General features: G+C 39.3%; 1 protein-coding gene across 3 annotated transcripts in view; it reads right to left on the bottom strand.

Moving 5' to 3' along the window:
* Positions 2,218-26,062, bottom strand: part of PBK (PDZ binding kinase) — a 33,630-nt gene continuing 9,785 nt past the window's right edge. Inside the window, exons 1-8 of one of the 3 annotated variants that reach the window (XM_021071780.1) lie at positions 25,195-25,458; positions 20,424-20,501; positions 15,760-15,853; positions 8,129-8,271; positions 7,361-7,530; positions 5,269-5,398; positions 3,967-4,140; positions 2,218-3,167 (exon numbers count right to left, since the gene is read on the bottom strand). In XM_021071780.1, the coding sequence (XP_020927439.1) occupies positions 2,968-3,167; positions 3,967-4,140; positions 5,269-5,398; positions 7,361-7,530; positions 8,129-8,271; positions 15,760-15,853; positions 20,424-20,481 (969 nt within the window). In that variant the 5' untranslated portion in view covers positions 20,482-20,501; positions 25,195-25,458 and the 3' untranslated portion in view covers positions 2,218-2,967. 3 annotated transcript variants of the gene reach the window in all.

Raw genomic sequence — 26,062 nt, forward strand, 5'->3', positions numbered from 1 at the left:
ATTTTAATGGGTCACTCACCTAAGGAATATAGGTTTTATTGCAAATCTGCCCCTCCTACCTGTCTTGTTTATCCTTTATGTCTTTAGCTATAGAAGATCTTTTCTGGTAGATGCAGTTTTTTTCAGTGATTGTTCTGCAGATTGTTAGGATTCTTGTGCTTGTGAGAGGTGAGCTCAGGGTCTTTTACTCCATCTTGGCCACTCTCTTTGAGGATTCTGTTCGTTGATTTTTTTAATTGTTATATTCATAAATTGCCAAAATATGGAAGCAGCCAAGATGTCCTTAATAGATGAAGAAACTGGTATACCCAGACACTGGAATATTTTTCAGTGCTAAAAAATTATCAAGCCACAAAAAGGAAACATTACTGAGTGAAAAAGCCAATCTCAGGTTACATACCATATGATTCCAACTATTATGACACTCTTGAAAAGGCAAAACTATGAAGATAGTAAAAAGATCAGTGGTTGCCAAGTGTTGGTGGGAGGAGAGGGATAACAGAACACAGGATTTTTAAAGTAATGGTAATACTATGTATGATATAATGGCAGATACATGTCATATTTTTCAAAACCCATAGAATGGACAACACCAAGAGTGAAACATCCTGGTTCTTAACCTTGCAACAAAGGTAGAACTCTGGTGAAGAAATGCTGATAATGGAAGCTAAGAAAATTGTTGGGGGTTATATGGGAAATTACTGCACCTTCTTCTTGATTTTGCTATGAACCAAAAACTACTCTAAAAATAAAACCTTTAAAAAATAAGGTAAGACCAAAGGTAAATGACCAAAAAAAGAAGGTAACTTAAGAAAAGATTTTGGAGTTCCCATCATGGTGCAGTGGTTAACGAATCCAACTAGGAACCATGAGGTTGCGGGTTCGGTCCCTGCCCTTGCTCAGTGGGTTAACGATCGGCGTTGCCGTGAGCTGTGGTGTAGGTTGCAGACGCGGCTTGGATCCTGCGTTGCTGTGGCTCTGGCGTAGGCTGGTAGCTACAGTTCCAATTAGACCCCTAGCCTGGGAACCTCCATATGCCACGGGAGCAGCCCAAGAAATGGCAAAAAGACAAAAAAAAAAAAAAAAAAAAAAAGGTAACTTAAGAAAAGATTTGGAGTTCCCATTGTGGCACAGTGGAAACAAATTCGACTAGTAACCGTGAGGATGCAGGTTCGATCCCTGCCCTTGTTCAGTGGGTTAAGGATCCAGTGTTGCTCTGGTCGCAGGTTCAGCTTGGATGCTGCGTTGCTGTGGCTGGGGTATAGGCTGGCAGCTGTAGCTCCAATTCAACCCCTAGCCTGGGAACTTCTAGATGCTGCGGGTGCAGCCCTAAAAAAGCAAACAAACAAAAAGTTTCAGAGTAAGAATTTTAAACGTTTTCTTCCTGTTGGGAGTAAGTTGTCCAAAACCTTGTTTTGAGAGTTTCAAGGTCCTAACCAGACTCAAGGGGAAAACCAGACTGGGATCACTTTGTAATGTCTGCCATAAACAAGTGCTATGAATTTGTTGTCCCAATCCTTGGGTATTTCCCCTTAGATGTTCCAACTATCGGATCTGGAAACAAATTACTCAAGGAAACAACATATTTATGTGTTAAAAAAGAAAGCTGTAATTCATCACAAGGGGCTGAGAGAAACTCCCTTGTTGGCTTGGCAGACCTAATGAGAAATGACACAACATCTAAGTCAAAGTCAGGATAACTGATGTGAGGATGTATATAAGTAATACTTTCAATTTATTTTCTTGGTATTTTAAAGTATTTTGATGGACGATTAAACCATTAATGATCTGTACAATATTGCTTGACACAATACTAAAAGGGAACACTTCATTGAATTCTAAAATTAAAGCTCAAAGTGGACCAGTTCTTAATCCAAGATCCCCATATGACAGTAATTTTTAGTCTGGGCATACCACCTAGATTCACAAGCACAATTCAGTAACTGAAAAATCCCAGGGAACTGTGGCTTATAGATAAATACTAATGATTCAGGAGTTGTTGTGGTGCAGTGGCTTAAGAATCTGACTTCAGCAGCTTGGATTGCTGCAGAGGCACTGGTTTGATCCCTGGCCCAGGAATATGCTATGGGTTTGGCCATTTAAAAAAAAAAAAATCACTCATTTTACAGATTAAAATAAGATCAAGAGAGAAAGAAATGTACTCACATTCACTCAGTAATTTTAATAACACTCAAATAAAGGGAGTACAAAATAATATATTTTCTGGTAACTAAAGTGTCCTTTATTCTATATTCTGTTAGAATTTTATTTTTACAATACTATGAAATGCATATGATAGATTAGTAAATTAAAACATTTAAAAGCTATCAGTACAGAAAATACATTTAATAGAGCAAAAACCAAAGATCTGGGTAGAGCCACGAAAGCAAGACAAGCCTTAACCAAGAATATTTGGAGATAACCAAGAAGCTACTCCTTCAAGCCATATCCCAGGTCTCTTAGTCTCAGTGACCATAGTTAATAAGCACATTAACCAGGAAAGACCAGCAAAAGGTTTAAAGTTTTAAAAAAGCAAATGTAGACTTATTTTGTAATATACAAAGTGCTAATTTCAATAGCTCCATTAAAAGATGAGAAAGAGCATTAAGAAAAATAATGGTCACTCAATCCAGATGTTAGACATCAGATTACAGCACTTTATTGCTAGTGTTTTAAATCTGTATAAACAAGTTCAAATACTTGAGTAGCTAGTTTCTTAAACTTTTATAGAAAGCCCTCTACAATCTCAAATGCTTATCAGCGTAAGCATACATGTAATACCTTTATAATAAAAATAGTTGTTCAAATGTTACCAAGGTGTTATCTATGGTCCTAAAACAGGTTACTTCCAAACAGCCTAACAATTATGGATCATCATGGTAGCGAGATAAATGTACTATGGTAAACAGAACAGCTATACACCCGAACCATACTTTTGAAGCTGTGGTAGGCATGAGTGTGAGGTGCTCACAGGACATCCATTTCCAAAGCGGCAACAATGTGCGCAGCAGAAGGGCGATCCTTAGGGTCTTCATTGGTGCATACAGAGAAGAGCTCAATTACCTTCTGGTACGTTGCATCCAATTCTTCCATATTAATAGGTGGCCGAGTTCCCAAGGCTGCATAGTATGCTTCATCATCAAAGTCACTTTCATCAAAAGTCTTATCTGATCAGGAGGAGTGAAGATTGAAATAATCAAAACACTAAATCATAGAAAAGTTAGTGACTGCTCAAAATCAGCCTCCTGGCATAAGACAGCTGAACAGTCTTGAGCTGTCCTGCTATTGTCAGTGGGTTTAAAGGTCATCAACCTCAAACCCCTTACTATGGTAGTTTTCCAATCTTTTTCTTAGGTAAGGGGATTTCTTATTTTTTTGGCTGTACCTGCTGCACGTGGAAGTTCCTGGTCCAAGAGTTGTACCTGTGCCACAGTTGCAGCCTGTGATCCTTAGCCCACTGTGTGCACAAGGGAACTTCCAAGGGGAGTTTTTAAAGTAACTTTTTACTCCTCCGGATTTTCTCAATTTATTCTCAAGCTACCTCTCATGTTTATGAGATTAAACCAAGAGAGTACCAAATTGGTCATCAGTATTAGAATAATTTGTATCTCATGCTGCTAAATCAAAAAACTCGTGCTTTTCTTTTTTCTTTTTTTTAAGGGTGCACCCATGGCACGTGGAAGCTCCCAGGCTAGGGGTTTGTTGGAGCTAAAGCCGCCGGCCTACACCACAGCCACAGCAATGCCAGATCCAAGCCGTATCTGCAACCTACACAACAGCTCATGGCAACGCTGGATCCTTAACCCACTGAGTGAGGCCAGGAATTAAACCTGCGTCCTCATGGATACTAGGCAGATTTGTTTCCACTAAGCCAAAGTAGGAACTCCAACTTGCTCTTTTAAATTTATAAGCTAATCTTGAGTTCAAACAGAGATTGGGATTTATGTTAAAATTATGTAGTTATACCTTCATCATCATCATCTGGAAGACTAATGTGTGGAATAGATAAAGTCATCATTTCCCACAGAGTAAGGCCAAAGGCAAATATGTCTGCCTTGTCAGTAATAATACCATTTTCCTCTAGAGCTTCCTTAGGTTTCCAAGGCTCAGTGCCGATGTAATAGGCCTCTGGGTCAGTCACTGAAACAGGTGAGATACAGATAAAATGGTCAGAAGAGCAAACACCAGAAACCAGTAAAAAAGGCAAATGACCCAAAGTGGGCAAATGATTTAACAGGTAGTTTAAAGTATAATAAATACAGCCAGTAAACATGAAGACACACTCAACCTCATAAAAAACTACCTTTTCCCAACAGACAGTCAAATATTCAAAACCTGATCAGTTGGCTGGGGTGTAGAGAAACAACAATTCTCTTAGATGTCCTTTTATTTTTATTCTTTTTATTCTTTTTGACAATTTCTAAATATATTTCCTAAGGTATCAACGTTGTAGCAGTTATTTATTAGCCTAAGGGTTTGTGCCAGTTCTATATTCATTAATGATTACAGACATCGTTATAAAATCAACCTACTTATCCTGGCTTTTTTCTTCAATTCAACTTGTAGACCTGAGATAGAAATTATGGTGTACATAAGTTCTAAACAGTATCAGTAGCCTTCCCTCTATCTTATATAAAGAAGCAAATTTAAATGTAATTTATTCAAGAGTATGTTGAAAGCAGAGGCTTCCTCTTTGAGGCTGGCTTTGGTTCTCATTAAGAACAGATCTTCAGTTCCCTGAGAAGAGAATGGTTAATAATATTCACAATAAAGGGAGCAGAATGAGTTGGGGTGGGCCAAGGGGCTAAAAGCAGAAGACTGGCCTTTATCAGCACCCCTCTTTCCTACTCCCACTCCAGTTTCTTCTAGCCGTTTCCCAAATATTGTCACTATGCTGACACTAAATGAACTCCTTTATAACACCTTATAAAAATTTTATTTTCTCATTTGAGTAATATAAAAAAAATTTATTTTCTATTCCCCAATCTCTCACCACTTAAAAATCTCAATCCAGGTTAGAAATAGATACCCATGTTTCTTCAGTTAAAATATGTATTAGTAAGAAACCAATAATTTATCCTGTGTGTATGACAAGGGAAGAGGTTAGAGGCTGGATGGAAAGAGACAGGAAAGAAGGAATTTTTTAAATTGTATATTTATAAATAGTTTTTGATTTTTGAAGAATGTGAACTTATTACTTTTTAAATATGCAAAAATATAAATTTAATATTTTATAAAAACAATTTTAAAAATTAGAATTCCACTTACCAGTCATATTTTCATCCAATGGTAGAGAGACTCCTACATCACAGATTTTAATTGTTTCAAAATCACCTTTAATAACAACATTTGAAGACTTTATATCTCCATGAAGCAGTTTCTTTTCTTGGTGCAGATACTAAAATAGTGGAAAATTTAACACATCTGAGCAACAATACAAACTAATCAGAAATGTATGACAAATTTCTATACAAAAATAACAACTTGAACTCCCTTCCTAACCTACAAGTTGACATCTGTCCACCATTTCAAATTATTTAAAGCTAGAGAAGGGAACATCTCATGCTATCTTGGTCTGCCATACTGACCAGAAGTCTAAAAGATTCTTTGGAAATTGATATCTATTTATACATAAGCTAATTTTTTTCTTTTTTTTTTAAAGGCTGCACCTCAGCATATGGAAGTTCCCAGGCTAGGGATCAAAGTGGAGCTACAGCTGACGGACTACACCACAGGCACAGCAGCATGGGATCCAAGCTGCATCTGTGACCTGCACCACACCACATGGCAATGCTAGATCCTTAACCCACCGAGTGAGGGCAGGGATCGAAGCCACGTCCCCATGGATCCTTGTCAGGTTCATTAACCTCTGAGCCAGGAAGGGAACTCTAAGCAAATTTTTAATTTTTAAACCCACCACACAAAACTTATATGTCAAAGATGCTACTACAGATTTCAAAATATAATGCGATTTTACTTGAGGCTGGTGATTTTTAGAAATAATTTTGTAATCTTCACAAATAGTTTCCTCAAATTGTTAAGATAATGTTACATATAATTCACAGGCAGAAGAGGAAGAATAATGTAATTTAAAACTATATTGTGTTCTCACATTAACCCTTTCCTAGAATTGACAAGTGATGAAATTCATTCATAACCAAAAATGTCCTGGGAATTCCTGTTGTGGCTCAGTGCATTAGGAACATGACGTAGTATCCACGAGGATGCAGATTCAACTCCTGGCCTCTCAGTGGGTTAAGGATCCCATGTGGCCTAAGCTGTAACATAGGTTGCAGAGGTAACTCAGATCCAGTGTTGCTGTGGCTGTGGCTGTGACCGAAGCTGCAGCTCCAATTCAACTCCTGGCCCAGGAACCCATATGGCTGCAGGTGCGGCCATAAAAAGAAAAAAAAAAAAAAAGTCCTGAAATTTGTTTTTCATCCATCAGCATTTGAACATCTACTCTGTGAGCTGGGCCTGAAAATGATGCAGAAACAATTCTTTTTTTTTTTTAAGCATAGAAATAATTCTTTGTATTTAACTTGGAATGCTTACTATCCTTAAATGCTGATCATAAATTGAATATGTTCAAATATATTTACAATGTAATTTATTAATTCCATTATAATACACATTTAAAATAACTATTGAATAATTCAAATTATTAATTTAGCTTATACAACACATTTAAAATCAGTTATTCTATACACATATTAAAATATATATTTAGAAATATTGCCCTTTTTTCAGTTTCATGTTTCATGAATCAACTTTATTTGAACTTTTAACATGCGACGTTGACATTAATACTATTACATAATCTGTTTTTGAGTCATGCAACAATTTCCTGGACTCATAATTACTTAAGTTATTTAGGATTCAGAATTCTTTTGATTTCTTGCAATGTTACTATCCAAAGCACAATGATTTATTTGCATAACACGGAGAACACTTTTTTTTTTATCTTACATATGTCTATCCATCATGTCCAAAAACTTAACATACCTCAGAGCAATCTTTGAAAGGCTTGTTTACAGCCACAGAGGGTTAGAGTACACCCCCAGGAATAATGACTAAACGTGTGTTAAATTTATTAATCCTTTCAACTACATCTAACATGTGATTTCCAAAGCAAAACCACTTGACTTGGGTTATTTCAGGCTATGTGAAGGGCTCGAACAATACTCTGCTAATCAAAAGAAGTAAATAGTGTACTCTTCATAATATGAGAGGTTCCATAAAGACTTTAACTTGAGGCAACTCCCTCTTTGGGAAACAGAAAAATCCACCTTGTAATTACATGTACAAAGTAGTTTGTTTTTTCATGCACCACTAAAGTCTTATAATATAGCACAGTTACCTTTAACCCTCTTGCCATGTTCAACGCAACTTTTAAAATTATGGCTGCTGGAAAAGGATCTTGGCTATCTTTATTTCGTTCTTCTATTAAGTCATTCAGAGACTTTTCACCTCCATATTCCATAGCAAGACACAGACTACCATCGCTGGCTTCAGTAAAAGCACGGTAACCTTAAAGAAAACATGACATTGTCTTACTGGAATAGGGAAGAACAGTATTTAAGTTTTTTTATAATAATTTAATTAAAAACAACTATGGATTAACACACTGCCAAATATACAATGAAGCAGCTATTCAGTAGATTTAATTTTAAAATGCCTTCAGCGTTTGCCAACAGTATCCAAATTGAAATATTTTTAATACTCTACGAGTTCCTAAATATAGTGATATCACCAGCCCCACTTACATTAAAAATGAAAATAAGGAAATTACATTCACAAAGATCATTTTGCGTTCCTGAATTCTCCACAGTACCAGCACTATAATGACTATATCTATTGCTGTGAGATGGCTTTTTTGTTGTTGTTTTGCATGGCCATATCAGCAGCATGTGGAGGTTCCTGGGCCAGGGACTGAACCCAGACCACAGCAGCAACCTGAGCTACTGCAGCAACAACATCGTATCCTAAATCCACAGGAGAACTCCTGCCAAACTCCATCACTATTTTCTTTTTTATTAGGGAAACCAGTTAAGATATGATATAAACGATTTCTAGATAGACAGAGTACTATACCAAATACTGTGTTACCAAATAAATCTAAACTTACCTATAATATTTGGATGATTAAGGCTTTTCAAAATCTTAGCTTCATCAGTCAGTCTCTTTTGATACATACTCTGATAATAATCATTACATCTAGGATTAATCTTTTTCACAGCCCAAGGAGAATGAGACAAACCTCTTGGAGATCTTGAAATATAATTAATCAAAAATACACATAAAGATGGATAACATAATACATTTCAAATGACTAATAAGAACTTCCAAACTTTGAAAAGAACTTGTAAGTAAAAAAAGAAATTTTTTCAATTTTTAAAAAGAAATTTGAAACATTTTAGACTACCAACACTTCTATTACATGTCCTTTTTATTTAGATACAGCAGATAAATCCACTGATTACAAGAGAAGTCTGACATCTATTACTAGAAGGGAAGGATTAATTTAAAAAGAGAAAACCAGGAGTTCCCACTATGGCACAGTGGGTTAAGAATCCAACTGCAGGAGTTCCTGTCATGGCTCAGCAGTTAACGAACCCGACTAGCACCCATGAGGGCGCAGGTTTGATCCTTGGCCTCGCTCAGTGGGTTAAGTATCTGGCGTTGCCGTGAGCTGTGGCTAGGCTGGTGGCTACAGCTCTGATTCAACCCCTAGACTGGGAACCTCCATATATCACGTGTGGCCCTAAAAAGACAAAAAAAAAAAAAAAAAAAAAAAATCCAATTGCAGCAGCTCGGGTCACGGATCACTGGTCACTGTGAAGGTGTGGTGGGTTCGATCCCTGGCCTGTGTGATAAGGAAGTTGCCAGGCTAGGGGTCGAATCGGAACTGCAACTGCCAGCCTACACCACAGCCAGAGCAATACCAGAGCTACATCTGTGACCTATGCTGCAGCTTGTGGCAACACCAGATCCTTAACCCACTGAGCAAGGCCAGGGACCAAACCCGCATCCTCAAATCCTAGTCAGGCTCTAAAGCCGCTCAGCCACATGGAAACTATTTTCTAGGAAGATTCAGCTATTTTAAGATTAAAGTATAAATGTTGGAGTTCCCGTCGTGGTGCAGTGGTTAACGAATCCGACTAGGAACCATGAGGTTTCGGGTTCAATCCCTGGCCTCACTCAATGGGTTAAGGATCTGGCGTTGCCATTAGCCTATGGTATAGGTCACAGACGTGACTCGGATCTGGCGTTGCTGTGGCTCTGGCATAGGCCAGCAGCTACAGCTCCAATTAGACCTCTAGCCTGGGAACTTCCATGTGCTGTGGGTGCGGCCCTAGAAAAGGCAAAAAGACAAAAAAAAAAAAAAAAAAAAAGTTTAGTAGTTCCCGCTGTGGCACAACAGGATCGGCAGCATTTTAGGAGCACTGAGACAAGGGTTCAATTCCCAGCTCAGCACAGTGGGTTAAGGATCTGGCATTGCCACAGCTGCAGCTTTGGTTGAGACTGCAAGCTGGATCTGATCCCTGTCCCAGGAGCTCTGTATGCCGTGGGGCAACCAAAAAAGGGAAAAAAAGTTTAACCATGAAAACATGAAACAATAGAAACCCATTTACCATCACATCAAAAAGAATAAAATACCTATGAACAAATCTACCTAAAGAAACAAAAGACCCAAACTAAGACACTGATGAAAGAAACTAAAGGTGACACAAATAGATGGAACATACCCTGCTCTTGGATTGGAAGAATCAATCCTGTCAAAATGACTACACTATCCAAAGCTATCTACAGATATAATGCAATCCTGACCAGTGACATTTCTTCACAGAACTAGAAAATTTTAATTTTTATTTGTTTTTATTATTATAGTTGGTTTACAATGTTCCGTCAATTTCTGCTGTACAGCAAAGTGATCCATTTATATATATATCATTGTTACATATATATCATTGTTTTCTCACATTCTTCTCCATCATGTTCCATCACAAGTGACTGGATATAGTTCCCTGTGCTATACAGCAGCAAAATGCTTTAAAATTGGTATGGAAACACAAAAGACCCCAAATAGCCAAAGCAATATTGAAAAAGAAAAATGGAACTGGAGGAATGAGGCTTCCTGACTGCAGACTGATACCACAAAGCTATAGTAATCAAAACACTATGGTATTGGCATAAAAACAGAAATACAGATCAGTGGAACAGGACAGAAAGCCCAGAAATAAACCCAAGCACCTGGGGTCAACTCATTTATGGCAAAGGAGGCAAGAACATACAGTGTAGGGGGGAAAAAAGCAACTTAAAATTGCAAAGCAAAAGAAAACACTTAAAAAGTGAAAAAAACTCACGGAATGGGAAAAAAATCTTTGCAGATTAAGTGATTGACAAGGGATTAATCTTCAAAATATATAATCATCTCATGAGTTTTATATCAAAAAGACAAACAGGAGTTCCCATTGTGGCTCAGCAGTAACAAACCCAACTAGTATCCAAGAGGATATGGGTTCAATCCCTGGCCTCACTCAGAGGATCGAGGATCCAGCATTGCCAAGATATGGAAGCAACCTAAATGTCCATCAACTAAGGAATGGATAAAGATGTGGTGCATATATACAATGGAATACTCATCCATAAAAAGGAATGAAATAATGCCATTTGTGGCAACATGGATGGACCTAGAGATTATCATACTAAGTGAAGTAAGTCAGACAAAGAGAAATATCATATGCAGAATCTAAGAAAAAAAGGAAACGAAAGAACTTATTTCAAAAGCAGAAACAAACAGATTTCAAAAGCAATCTTTTGGTTACCATAGGCGAAACTGTTGGGGGGAGGGAAGAATCGAGATGGTGGGAATAACGTACACTACTGTATAAGACAGATAATTGCTGAGAACCTACTGTAGAGCACAGGAAAATCTACTCAATAGTTTTAATAACCTACATGGGAAAAAAGAATGGATATATTTATATATATGACTGATTCACTTTGCTGTACACCTGAAACTAATACAGCATTATAAATCAACTGCATTCCAATAAAATAAAAATTTTTAAAAAAAGCATTCTAAGGATCACTAGATTTTTATTTATTTATTTATTTTGTCTTTTAAGGGCCACACCCACAGCATATGGAGATTCCCAGGCTAGAGATCGAATTGGAGTTGCAGCCACTGGCCTGCACCACAGCTCACAGCAACGCCAGATCCTTAACCCACTGAGCAAAGCCAGGGACCGAATCTTCGTCCTCATGGATGCTTGTCAGATTCGTTTCCACTAAGCCACAATGGAAACCCCAAGATTTTTAATTCATGTATATCTATCATGTATATGTCTATCTAAACTATCCTCAAACCTCCAGTTTTAGATAATAATAGCATGGATAATAATTCCATGTCATTATGAAAAATACATTTTCCAAGTTTCAAGGGGTATACTGTAGCTCTCGATTATTTAAAATTCAGGGGAGTTCCCATCACTGCTCAGTGGTAACGAACCTGACCAGGATCCAAGCGGATGCGGGTTTGATCCCTGGCTTCCATCAGTGAATCGGGGATCCAGCATTGCCATGAGCTGTGGTGTAGATTGCAAACAAGCCTCGGATCCTGGGTTACTGTGGCTGCTGTGCAGGCAAGCAGCTATAGCTCCAATTTGACCCCTAGCCTGGGAACTTCCATAAGCTTCAGGTTCAGCCCTAAAAAGGCAAAAAAAATTCAGTGAACAAGTCCATCTTCACCTTTCCCATAATATACCTTAACCAACAGTATGACAAGAATATATTTATGAAAGCCAAATAAAATTTTGCCAAGATAAAACTTGGTTCACTGAAAATACTAATAAAACAGAATTTCTGTTGTGGTTGCACAAAGAAAAAAAAAAAAAAAGGAGGCACAAATAATACTGCAAACAAAAATGAGGACATAACTATATATTCAGCAGAGGAAAAAAAAATAAGTGAATTCCAAAACTTTTAAGTCAATAGATTCAAAAGACAAAATGGAAAAATTCTTTTTAAAAAGAGTCTAAGAAAACTGATTAAAGAAGAAATGTAATAGAGTTAATCTTCCTACAAGAAATATAAAATCTAGATAATTTTATACGTGAGTTTATTAAACTCTAAAGGAACATATTGCTCAATCACATACACAGTGTTCCAGGGAACAAAATGAAAAGGGACTATGAGTCTAGTATAACCTTAACTTAACCCTAATTTAAAAAAAAATCAGGGACAGAAAAAAAAAAAAAACAAGGAAAATCACAAGCCAATTTTACTTATACCACAGATGCACAAATTCTTAGGAAAAAACCAGCAAAATGAATCCCTCAGTTTACTCAAAAATAATAATACATCACAGCAATGTTGGATTTAATCTAGCAATGCAAATTTGATTTAACATTAAAAAATAGAGGCATCTGAATTAAAATGATAGTTGAATTAAATTGTACCACATATAATTTTGGTCCCTCCCAAGCACCACTAAAATGCAAGCAAATGAGGAGTTCTCATTGTGGTGTGATGGAAACGAATCCAACTAGTAACCATGAGGACGCAGGTTCAATCTCTGGCCTTGCTCAGTGGGTTAAGGATCCTGCATTGCCATGAGCTGTGGTGTTAAGTTGCAGACATGGTTCGGACCTGGCATTCCTGTGGCTGTGGCATAGGCCATCAGCTACAGCTCCAATTTGACCCCTAGCCTGGGAACCTTCATATGCTGTGGGTGCAGCCCTGAAAAGCAAAAAAAAAAAAAATTAGAGGGGGAAAAAGCAGACGGACTTTAGCCTGCAGTTGACTAGCATAGTTGAGGGCCTGTGAAGCATATATAGGAACAGAGTTAAGTCATGACTATGTACCACATGCATACAAAATGCTCAGTGAGTTTGCTCATGTGTACATAACTCTGTTACCGACATCCAGATCAAGATAAAGAATAATTCTAGCACCCCCATGAGACTTAGGGTGCCATTTTAAAAAGGAAATCTTTCAGATAATTAATTAAAAACAAGATAGACAAAATTGAAAAACTAAATACAAGTATCAGAAGATGAAGAAATCTCCCAGAAAACAGAAAAAAGACAAAAAGACAAGACAAAAAAAGAAAAAGGTAGATCAAAGATCAGTCCAATAAATTCAACACACAAATAATAGGAGTTCCAAGATAGAGAACAAAACAACAGGAGTGAAAATGATCAACAAAGTTACTATTTAAGAATAGGAATTTTCAGATTCCAAGAGGCCCACACCCATGCATGCCGTTGTGAAATTCAGAACACTGATGACAAACAAAAGATCATACAAGGTTGCAGGACAGTGGGAAGAACAGATAACATAAAACAGACACATAAGGAGTTCCTGTCATGGTGCGGTGGTTAACGAATGCGACTAGGAACATGAGGTTGCGGGTTTGATCCCTGGCCTTGGCTCAGTGGGTCAAGGATCTGGCATTGCTGTCAGCTGTGGTGTAGGTTGCAGACACGGCTTGGATCCCGCACTGCTGTGGCTGTGGTATAGGCCGACGGCTACAGCTCCGATTACACCCCTAGCGGGGGAACCTCCATATGCCACAGGAGCAGCCCTAGAAAAGGCAAAAAGATCAGAAAGAAAAAAAGAAATGCAAATTCTCAGGAGCTCCATGGTGGTCTAGCGGTCTGGGTTCAATCCCTGGTCTGGGAATAGATCCCACCTCAAGCCACTGCACACTGTGGCTAAAAAAACCTCCTGTGCATCTTTTCATGGGGAGCTACCAAAGGTGTAAACTAAGAAACACTAAGACATAAGAAACAGAAAAACAGTGGATCCACTTCTCCAGAGAAGCAAAGGAAACCACTATGCTACTAGCAAAGAAAAATCCCAGACTGACTGGGCCACATTATGAGAATTGGGGGCAGTCAGGCAGGAACTATTTTCAATATCAGTCACTTTGAAGTTTTTTTAAATTAAATCACATGCAGTATAACGTTGTTAACACACTTCATGTTTAAAAATATTTCTTTTAAAGAGAAAAAAATGAGACTAACCATGAAGGTGTGAGAAATTATTTCCTTCAAAATAGCTTAGACAAGGGTTTTAGATATTAAAAAATGGACCTTCACAAAACTAATGACACACAAACTACAATGCAGGTGTTTTGTTTTGTTTTGCTTTTTAAGACTGCACCTGAGGTATATGGAGGTTCCCAGGCTAAGGGGCAAATCGGAGCTACGGCTGCTGGCGTACCCACAGCCACCACAACTCAGGATCCGAACCTCGTCTGTGCCCTATACCACAGCTCACAGCAACACCAGATCTTTAACCAAATGAGCAAGGCCAGGCATTGAACCCGCACCCTCATGGATCCTAGTCAGGTTCGTTAACCTCTGAGCCATGGCTTTTCATTCATTGACTTTTCTTTAAAGTATTTCTATTTGGAAACAATATAAACCTAGAGAAGCTCCGGTACCCTGGGTTGGACTAGTGAGGCTGATTCCAAGAGCATGTTAAGCAATTCATAATGGCTTGTTTGCCACTTAGTAAACATGAAACTAGGTAGAGAGTAATGAATAAAAGAAACAACTTTTTAAAAAATGTGTTTGTGGAATTCCCATCATGGCTCAGCAGAAACGAATGTGACTAGTAATCATGAGGACACAGGTTCGATCCCTGGCCTTCTTCAGTGGATTAAAGGATCCAGCGTTGCCGTGAGCACACAGACATGGCTCAGATCCCACATTGCTGTGGCTGTGGTGAGGCCGGCAGCTGCAGCTCCAATTCCACCCCTAGCCTGAGAACTTCCATACGCCACAGGTGCCACAGACCTAAAAGGCAAAAAAAAAAAAAAAGACGTGTTTGTTGTCATGTTTAGTACTAACAGTATTAGCTATTAGCACTTATTCTACTATATATATATATATATATTTTTTTTTTGGTGTCTTTTTTTTTTTTTTGCGATTTCTTGGGCTTCTCGCATGGCATATGGAGGTTCCCAGGCTAGGGGTCTAATCGGAGCTGTAGCTGCCAGCCTACGCCAGAGCCACAGCAACGCAGGATCCGAGCCGAGTCTGCAACCTACACCACAACTCACGGCAACGCCGGATCCTTAACCCACTGAGCAAGGGCAGGGATCGAACCCGCAACCTCATGGTTCCTAGTCGGATTCGTTAACCACTGTGCCACGACGGGAACTCCTCTACTATCTTTTAATACAATTTTTCTACTGTAAAATCGCATACTTTCCCTTTGTACTTAACAATGATGATGTAAGAAATAAAAACATTTACTTCTTTAGAAGAGAATATCTTGAGAAGGCAACTCTCCAGACTGAAGGGATTAATAGTCACGGATCCCCCAACACTATCCTCTTTGAAGTTTTCTTACTGAGAATCCTGTGTTACTATCAGACAGAAACCCCTTTCCTTGGTCCTCTTCCCTTTTTACACAAGTGAAGAAAAAAATGTAAGGCAAATTACTTCTCTTTTAATAATCCATCAGAAGGACATTAGGAGAAAAGTATACCAGGCAAATCTATGAACATACCCCAAATCCATAATATTTGCATTTTCGTATTCTTTTTTGTCTCCAAGTACAGTGGAACTATGGTTTCACATAAAAACATCAATCTGAAATCTTTTTTTTTTTTTTGGACACACTTGTAGCACGTGGAAGTTGCGAGACCAGGGATTGAATCTGTGTCACAGCTGCAGCAATGCCAGATCCTTAACCCACTGTGCTACACGGGAACTCCTTAATCTGAAATCTTACACTCACCTTTTCATAAGGTAGACATTTACTCCAGTACCATAGCCAAGCTTCTGCATAAACGGAGAGGCAGGAATGTTTATACATGGAGTTAAACACAATGCTAAATGTCAGAAAGAGAAATAAAAGATAAAATTAATGTTTGAAAAAATCTCTACAAATGCATCCTAATATTAACAGTATCAACTGGCAAAGTCTTTTGAAGAGCATTTTGACACTCCTATCCTAATTTTAAATGGATACTCTTTGATCAAATTCACTTTTGGAGCTTTATCTTACAGTAACACTAAGCAGGAACCAGCAAACAGCCTGCTTGTGTGTGGCCCACAAAGCTAAGAATTGGTTTTTATATTTTAAAAGAGTTGTTAAAAATAGATCATGAAGGTCTCCTGGTTGAATCCTTAGACTTCATGACTGTCTTTCAACATAGCCCAAGACAACACTGCGGCAGCAAAGTGTAGACACAAGCTGCACCAAATTCACAGAAAATCAACTGAAAATCCTCATCAGCACTTTCGACCAAAACCTTATCCATGTTGTATTACCGAATGACTTGCCTTTTATAACACTCAAGAGTCTGGAATCCAGGTTTGGAGTCGAAGAGCTAGGAACTGATTTCGGAAAAGATCAGAACCTTAAAACAAGACCGAGATCACCCTGAGGAGAAGATTCAAGCACAGTGTCATGCCAGCTACACTCCTCTCAATTACACACCCTCATCAAGGCATTTTCAGACAACCTTTATCCTGGGACTGATTCCAAAGAGCAAATTCTAAAGAAATTAGGGTTTTAGAATCAAGAGTTCAAATTTGGTTTTGAAATTGAAGATCTAGATTCCATGTCCAGGATGGGAGAAAAGAGAACCTGATGAGGCCTTAGAACAAAGACAAAACCAGAGATAAGATCTCTGAGATGAGGGAGCTCAAGGTGTAGAAACTAACTACACAGAATGGCACCAGTCTCATTAGGGACTGTCTTATTTCTCTGGAGCCAGGACAGGGGGAACAGAGGGACAAATTCAGTGTACTTGGTGTGATCAGACTGGATTCCAAATCTCTCTCACTCTTCCTGAGACCATAGCCTTCTAAACATACCTTCTGCATCTCCAGGAGCTGAGCCTTCTGGTGATGGTAAGCAAGACCTCAGGAGCCAGATACAAAGCACTGCAGCCCTACAGACTGAGCTTGCATCCAGAGTTCAGCAGATATTGAGGACAATGAAAATAAATTTATAGGCGTTCCCGTCATGGCTCAGCAGAAGTGAATCTGACTAGCATCCACGAGGACGCAGGTTTAATCCCTGGCCTCACTCAGTGGGTTGAGGATCCGGCGTTGCCGTGAGCTGTGTAGATCACAGATGTGGCTTGGATCTGGTGTTGCTGTGGCTGTGGCCAGCAGCTATAGCTCTGATTCGACCCATGCCTGGGAACCTCCAGATGCCATGGGTGTGACTCTAAAAATGCAAAAAAAAAAAAAAAATTATAAATATCATTTTCTAGCCATCACAGTAATGCCTAATTCAGGAAAAAAAATCATTGAAAAACACATAAAGAAGAATATACCAATAGGGTTCCTACATGGGTCACAAAGCCTAAACTATTTACTATCTGCTACTTACAAAAAATCTGCCATCACCTGCAGTACAGCATGCACGCAAAGACATCATACTCACACACATGCACATTTATGTGAATATTGGGATTAGCTTTTGTGGCTGCCAAAGACACAAAAAGGCCTGAGTAATCATCATTAGAGTCATAATTATAGTCTATACTACAGAGTATTATACAGTCATTAAAAAAGATGAGATAGAGGAGTCCTACTTTTGCTCATGAACAATTAACTGCTCCTGGAATTGCCATCTTGCAATGAACAACTAGAAATTTTGACAAAATATAATTGTTTTCAGATACTTCACAATAAGCAGAAAAGGACTGTAAACTCTGAGAGAAAAGAAACACATGAAGTGAGCCCTATCATTGCCCTAACTTACTGCTTAAAGGCAGTTTCCAAAAAATGCAGCCCAGAGGTTTTGTCAAATTGAGGAGACAAAGAGAGGTCAAGGAGACTTAACTAGCCAGAATTTGTGGAGTAGGGTGCTAAAGAGGGAGTCAAAAAAAGTGGGGAAAAAAAGCTCCAGAGATCTGAAAAGAGGTGTCCCTTTGAGCGTTTGGCTGAGTACTTATCTGCACACCCAATGGACAGAACCCCTCAAAGGTGAGGAAAGCAGAAAGTGAACCTTGAGCAGAAAGTACAACAATAACCCTCCTAAATGTATTTGGTATCTAATAACAAGTTTCAAAACACATAAAGCAACAAATGACAGGACTGAAAAAAAAGACAAATTCACAACTGTAGTTGGAGGCACTCTGCTCTCAGTAATAGAATAAGTAAATAGAAAATCAGTAGGGACACAGAAAACTTGAACAAAACAACAAAAACAAGTCAACTGGCTTGACCTAATTGACATGTATGGAACACTGCACCCAGCAACAGTAGAAAATATCTGCTAGACGGAGTTCCCGTCGTGGCGCAGTGGTTAACGAATCCAACTAGGAACCATGAGGTTGCGGGTTCGGTCCCTGCCCTTGCTCAGTGGGTTAACGATCCGGCATTGCTGTGAGCTGTGGTGTAGGTTGCAGATGCAGCTCGGATCCCGCGTTGCTGTGGCTGTGGTGTAGGCCGGCAGCTGTAGCTCTGATTGGACCCCTAGCCTGGGAACCTCCATATGCCGCAGGAGCGGCCCAAGAAATAGCAAAAAAGACCAAAAAAAAAAAAAAAAAAAAAAAAAAGAAAAAGAAAATATCTGCTAGAATATGCATGAAACATTCACCAAGACAGATAAACTTCTAGTCAGACTGATCAAAGAAGAAAGAAAATATAAAATACCAGTACCAGAAATGAAAAAAGAGAACACCACAGATCCTACTAACATTAGAAGAGTAATAAAAGTATATCACAAATAACTTTATGCCAATAACTTGAACAACTCAGAATAGACAAATTCCTTGAAAAAATACTAACAAAGTTTACACAAGAAGAAATAGATAATAGATGGAGGGCTAGTCAAGCTGTCAATTCACACTTAAAATCTTCCCCAACTAAGAAAAGCCCAGGTCCACATGGTTTTACTGGTAAATTCTACCACTTAAGGAAGAAATACTACCAATTCTACACACTGTCTTCAAGAAAAGAGTAGGAAATGCTTTCTATCTTACTTTATGAATACAAAATACCTTGATATAAAAACTAGACAGACATTTAAAAAAAAGGCAACTACAGTCAAAATACCTCATGAACATAGAAAATATTAGCAAATTGGAGTTCCGTTCATGGCTCAGTGGTTAACAAACCCAACTAGGATCCATGAGGCTGCGGGTTTGATCCTTGGCCTCACTCAGTGGGTTAAGGATCTGGCATTGCCCTGAGCTGTGGTGTAGGTCGCAGATGCAGCTTGGACCCTGCATTGCTATGGCTGTGATGTAGGCTGGGTGCTGCATTCAGATTCAACCCCTAGCCTGGGAACCTCCATATGCCACAAGTGCGGCCCTAAAGAGCCAAAAAAAAAAAAAAAAGCAAATTGAATCAAACATCATATACAATATACCCTGACTAAATTAGCTCACCCTAGGAAGGCTGGATTGATATTTGAAAACTAACATAATCACATGAACAGATTAAAAAAAAGAAAACTTTATCTTAATAGATTCTGAAAAAGCACTTAAAGTTCAATACCCATTCATGACAATAACCAGGGATAAAAGATAAATTTCTCAACCTGATAAAGGGCACCTGTGAAAAACCTACATCTAACATACTACTGCATTAGGAACAAAGCAAGTATATCCACTCATACCTCTTCTATTCAAAAATATATTGGAGCCAGTGCCATAAAGAAAGAAAAAAAAAACTAAAGTAATACAGACTGGGAAAAGTAAAAAAGTAAAACCGTCTTTATTCATAGACATTACAAACTTTGTACTACATCCTAAGCAATCTACAAAAAAGCTAATAGAATAAGTGAGTTTAGCCTGGTTGTAGGGCAGGGTCAATATACAAAAATCTATAACTAAAAATGAACAAAAGATTCTCTCCTACGTTATCTACTAGAAATTTTATAATGTTAGCCATTATTTAATATGATGTAAGGTAAGGGTGGATTTACATATGGCTATCCAATTGTTTTTATTTGTTCAAAGGTTACCCTTTGTCCACTGAATTGCCTTGGGAATATCTTTCCCTCACAGGAGCAATGCATGTATGACAGGAGGAAAGGGGAAATAGTTCCTTAGTGGTCCAAGTTAAGCTGATTCTTCACCAGGGGAGAACCTACAAATCTGTGAGAATGTCAATAAAATTAGCTCATAGATGACTAAAGCCTGACCTATAAAATAAGGTTTATTTCTTTTCTTTTTTTTTTTTTGGCCATCCCCATGGCATGCGGAAGTTCCTGTGGCCAGGGATCAAACCTGTGCCACAGCAGCAAGGCTGGATCCTTAACCCACTGCATCACCTGGGAACTCTGAGTCTTATTTCTTAGGATCAACATTATAAAGACAATTTAGGCTAAAATCATTTGCACATGATAGATAATAATTAAAGGATCAAACCACAATAATACAAAAACATTTCTGACAGCAATAACAATGAAGAAAGGTTTTATATCTATCTTACTAGGTTTCTTTTTTTCAGATAACTTGCTTGGTGTCTTGAAATTACTGCTTTCTTCCATTGTAATAATCACTCAAGATCCTACAATGAAAACAGATAGTTACACTGCAGTTATAAAGAAAAAAATGCCTGATAGTATCATTCATTTACATAAAACTTGAGAATTGAAAAAGACCACAAGTCAGTCCGATTTTATTTACAATGAGAGAACTAAAACCCAGAGATGTACAATTACATATCCAAGGTCATGCTATCAATAATGGCGGACTTCTTGTTTTAATCAAAAAATAATATACGCACTTGGTTAAAAATTACCTAGTACCCTCCCACCTTTCCCAGTAGTTATTTACAGGTGCTTTATATCCTTTAAAGAGACTGTCTATGCAAGCAGCATTATTCATAATAGCCAAAAAGAGGTAACAGAAGGAATTCCTGTTGTGACTCAGCAGTAATGAACCCAACTAGGATCCTTGAGGATGTGGGTTCAATCCCTGGCCTCACTTAGTGGGTTAAGGATCTGGCATTGCCATGAGCTGTGGTGTAGGTTCCAGACTCAGCTTGGATCCTGTGTTGCTGTGGCTATGGTGTAGGTTGGAAGCTACAGCTCCTTTGACCCCTAGCCTGGGAACTTCCATATGCTGTGGGTGTGGACCTTAAAAAGACAAAAAAAAAAAAAAGAGGAAACAGAAATCGTTATCACATGATGAATGGATAAACAAAATATGGTATAAAATATATACACAACAGGATATTATTCAGTAGAGTACCTATCTATATAATGGAATATTATCCAGTCATAAAAAGGAATAAAGTACTGATGCACATTACAACATGAAAGAATCTTGAAAGCATTATGCTAAGTGAAAGACGCCAGACACAGGAGGCCACATATATGATTGCTTTAACATCAAAGGTCCAGAATCTATAGACAGAAAGTAGATTAGGAGTTGCTATGGGCTGAGGGGGGGAGAAATGTGGACTGCTAGTAGGTTTGGCCTTTTTGGGGTGATGAAAATGTTCTAAAATTAGGTGGTGGTTTAAAATATTCAACTCTGACTATTCCAAGAACCACTGACACTTTCAAAGAGTGAATTTTATGATATATGAATTATATCTCAATGAGCTATTTATTTAACTTATTTTAAATTAAAAATAAAATATACATACTCCATACACAGACAAGTTAATCTCAGCTTTTTATTTCTCTAACATATTTCTTAAAGAATCTCTTTTATTTAAAAAATTTTTTCTTTTTTAAAAAAGTCAGGTTTCAGGAGTTCCCGTCGTGGCTCAGTGGTTAACAAATCCAACTAGGAGCCATGAGGTTGCAGGTTCAATCCCTGGCCTTGCTCAGTGGGTTAAGGATCCGGCATTGCCACTAGTTACAGTGTAGGTTGAAGATGCAGCTCGGATCTGGTGTTGCTGTGGTGTAGGCCGGCGGCTACAGCTCGAATTAGACCCCTAGCCTGGGAACTTCCATATGCTGCAGGTGCGGCCCTAGAAAAGACAAAAAGACCAAAAAAAAAAAAAAAATTCAGGTTTCATATTAAATTTAATGTAAAGCAAAATGTTCCTCATTTGGATTGTCAAAAAAAAAAAAAAAAAAACTGCAAGGCAGAGAACATTTGCTTAAATGTTGTATAGAGCCCATAATATCCCTTAATAAACAGTATCTTTGTGTTTTACCTTTGTTTTTTAGGGCCACACTTGCAGCATATAATTCTCTGGCTAAGGGTGGAATTGGAGCTGCAGCTGCCGGCCTACACCACAGCAACGCAGAATCCAGGCCGCATCTGCCACCGATGCCACACACAGCTCATGGCAATGCTGGATACTTAACCCACCCGAGAAGATCCAGAAATCAAATCCACATCCTCATGGATACTTGTCAGGTTCCCTTCCTTACCACTGAGCCACAACAGGAATTCCAATAAATAGTATCTCTAAAAACTCTGTGCTAAGAAAGAAAAAAATCAGTTCAAAGGCCCAGATTTAATGGTTTATTATTCAAAGGCTTACTAATTTTCTTTAAACATAGCTAATGCCTATTCATTTTTTAAAAGTATAGCTAATATAGCTACAATCGCCAGTTTTCAGATTTGCCTGAATTTAGAATATCAACAATCCCCTTTCGTGCACTTGCCAAAGATATACTAATTTAATCAAGTGACATGTTCCATCCTCAGGAAGGAACAAGTTATTTGTTTTGTTTTGTTTCGTTTTCTTTTGTTTTTCAGTCACAGCTGCAGCATGTGAAAGTTCCTGGGCCAGGGATCAAACTGGCGCTGCAGCCAAGAACTCAATTTTGAATGCTTCTTTAGACATCCAAGTAGAAATGTGAAATAGGTAGCTGGATATAGGTCTGGAAACCTAGCTGAAGATATGTATTTGTGAGCTATCAGCATGTAGATGGTATTAAAACCAAGAGACTGGATAATATCACCTAGGAAGTACATGAAGATAGAAAACAGAATTCTGAGCAATCTCAACTCGAGAAATGGAAAACAAAGTAGCCTGAGAAGGGGTCAGAAAAGCAGGATGCAAATAAACCCAACAAGTATGGTATCTGGAAACCTTATTGCTTTATATGTTTCATTGCTCTTCCCTGCTCAGCATAAGGAGGATTTGGTCTTGAGATAGGCGGGGACCTGGAACCTTTTACTGAAGTGCTTGCACTTGCACCTGGGGGCAATTACCATCAATAAGCTACAAAAAGGCCACAAACCAACTGCCACTTCAGAAGTGCTGGGACCAAAAGCAGGGTACTGCGCATGATCCCTGCACACAGCATCACCAAGGGGGTGGACAGACCATCCAAGCCACCAACCTGCCCCCACCCTCCTGAGCATGGGAACCTGTTACTTGTTTGCACTCCCTCATGCTGCAGCAGTAGTCCCAATAAAGCTCTACCTGAAATCCTCATCTGGCCTCATCAATTTCTATTGATTAGAGTCCATGGACCCTAGTTGGTAACAGTATTCAGAAGCAGCAAGAGTTTTAAAAAATCTCTCATTAAAAAAAGTGTAAGCTTAAACAGAAGCCTCTTAACATTTCATTACATCCTAGGACTCAGTCCTACCCACCATTCCAAGCTGCTTGCACCTAAATACACTATATCGTATCCATTTCACAGTTGTCTGAGGCAACATTTTCCGCACAGGACTACATACTACTTTAGTCTACTGATAGATGGTTTCTAGCCACTAGCCCAAACTGTCTCAGATTCTGTATATACTGTATACTCATTCTATATCTTTTTTTGTGTGTATTTTTATGGCCCCGCCCATGGCGTATGGAGGTTCCCAGACTAGGGGTCCAATCGGAACTGTAGCCACGGGCCTACATCACAGCCACAGCAACTCAGGATCCCAGCCGCATCTGTGACCTATACCACAGTTCTCGGCAATGCCAGATCCTTAACCCACTGAGCAAGGCCAGGATCGAACCTGCATCCTTATGGATACTAACTAGTTAGATTCATTTCTGCTGAGCCACGACGGGAACTCCCAAATCCTATATCTTAACTTCTAAATTTCCATACTAATCTAAGTCACAAGTTTCTTAGGAAGCACAAAATCATGACTATCTTACACGAAGATTCATTAGAAATGAGGGTGATATGACTATTGGCAAATTTTCAGTTTGCCAAATACTTAGAATATTTTTTTAAAGTCATGTACTGTTGGAGTTCCCAATGTAGCTCATCAGGTTAAGGACCCAATGTCATCTCTGTGAAGATGAGTGTTCGATTCCTGGCCTCACTCAGTGAGTTAAGGATCTAGCACTGCCCCTAGCTGCAGCATAGGTGGCAGGCGTGGCTCAGATCCAGTGTTGCCATGGCTGCGGCTGTGGTGTAGGCCTGCAGCTGCAGCCCTAATTCGACCCTTAGCCAGGGAACTTCCACATGCCCCAGGTGCAGCCCTAAAAAGTGGGGTGGGGGGGAGAGTCATGGACTATTTAAGAAGCAGTATTAAAAAGTGAACAGGGCTCAGTAAGCTAATCAACAGATCTACTGGATCAGATGTCCATTTCTGCTGGACCCTAAGTCACCATAGGACTAAAAAAAAATGCATAGATACCACTGGCAAAGCTAAAGTGTAGCTAGGCAGCAGAAAGGAGGTGGGAGAATGGGAGAAAAAGTAAAGATAACTGAGAAAAGAGAAGCAAAACAGAAGGAGGAAGTAGAATGAAAAAGAACAGGAAAGTTCTGATCAGATTGTTTCTAAGGCCCTTTACACCTCACACCCTCAGTGGGAATCCCGGAGGAGGTGGAGGCACCACTGTTCACCCTAGGACCCAGGAGCTTATGCCCGCTGTTAAAATCCTTCTCCCACCTCCTCTAGGCCTCACAGTACCCATTTGTAAAATAATGGCGGCTTGTTAGATCAGGGCTTCCCACATCTGTCTAACCGCCCTCTTCTCCTAGGGAACTTTCATAAGAAGTACAGACTGTCAAGCTTCGTTTCGAGAAAAGGACAATTTCTTTCTTGAAACCCCCATCCTACCCCGTGGCAAAGATGATTCCTAAGATCATTCCCAACTCAATGCCATATTCCAACGCCTTCCACCTTCCTTTTAAGCCCGGAGCTGTAGCCGAAAGCAAAAACAAGAGGCCCCGGCTGGTGGCGACCCCCCGGCCGGGCCACGCGTGAGCAGGACCCGCAAAAGCTCCCCTTACCCGAGCCGTGCGCGGGGGGCGACAAGAAGTTCAGGCCAAAATTGTCTTGAAAAGTGGTCCCGAGTGGCCCCAAACAACAAACGCAATCGACTCTACCTCCTATCCACCGCCAACACACTGGGCAACTGTCAATGCGATGGGAAACTCGGGCTTTCAAAAGTGCGCGCGCTGCCCCTACTCCCGCGAACTACGGCGTGGCGCGAAGGACACACCAAACCGCATTCGCCGTTCCTGCTCTTCTGCTTCTTTCTGCGTTGCTTATTGATCTGGTCTTACCGCCCAACAGGGAGGCGCTGAAGCCAAAAAAAGGAAGAGAAGTGCAGCGAAAAGACAAACTGATTTTTACAGCCACTGTCAGCCCTTCGGACGGGCAACTCTAGTTAAAAGGAAAATCATGGACTTGGAGAATAGACTTGTGGCTGCTCGACGGGAGAGGGAGGGAGAGAGAGGGAGGGAGAGGGAGGGATTGGGAGCTTGGGGTTATCAGATACGACTTAGAATAGATTTACAAGGAGATCCTGCTGAGTAGCATTGAGAACTATGTCTAGATACTCATATTGCAACAGAACGAAGGGTAGGGGAAAAATGTATACATGTAAGAGTAACTTGATCCTCATGCTGTACAGCAGGGGCGGGGGCGGGGGGGAGGAAGCTATATTTAAAGCTGAGAAAGTTCCCCAATTACAAACACCGTGCCCAGGATGTGTAATGATTATTACAAACATTTTTATTACAGATTTATTTGGTCTTGAAACACTACAGCTAAAAATGCATTTGTCTAGTGTAATCATTTTTCTCTGAGAAGAAAAACAGATATTCAGAAATCTTGCTAATTCTTAGAATCACCACATTCAGTTCAACATTCCTTCACTTATTCAACAAATGTTTATAGAGCACATAATATGTGCCAAGTGTATATTGAATGCCCACTGCAGAGGCTATAGTAGTCACTTCTGGAACTGAG

This window comes from Sus scrofa, chromosome 14, assembly GCF_000003025.6.
Source record: "Sus scrofa isolate TJ Tabasco breed Duroc chromosome 14, Sscrofa11.1, whole genome shotgun sequence".
Classification (NCBI taxonomy): Eukaryota; Metazoa; Chordata; class Mammalia; order Artiodactyla; family Suidae; genus Sus; species Sus scrofa.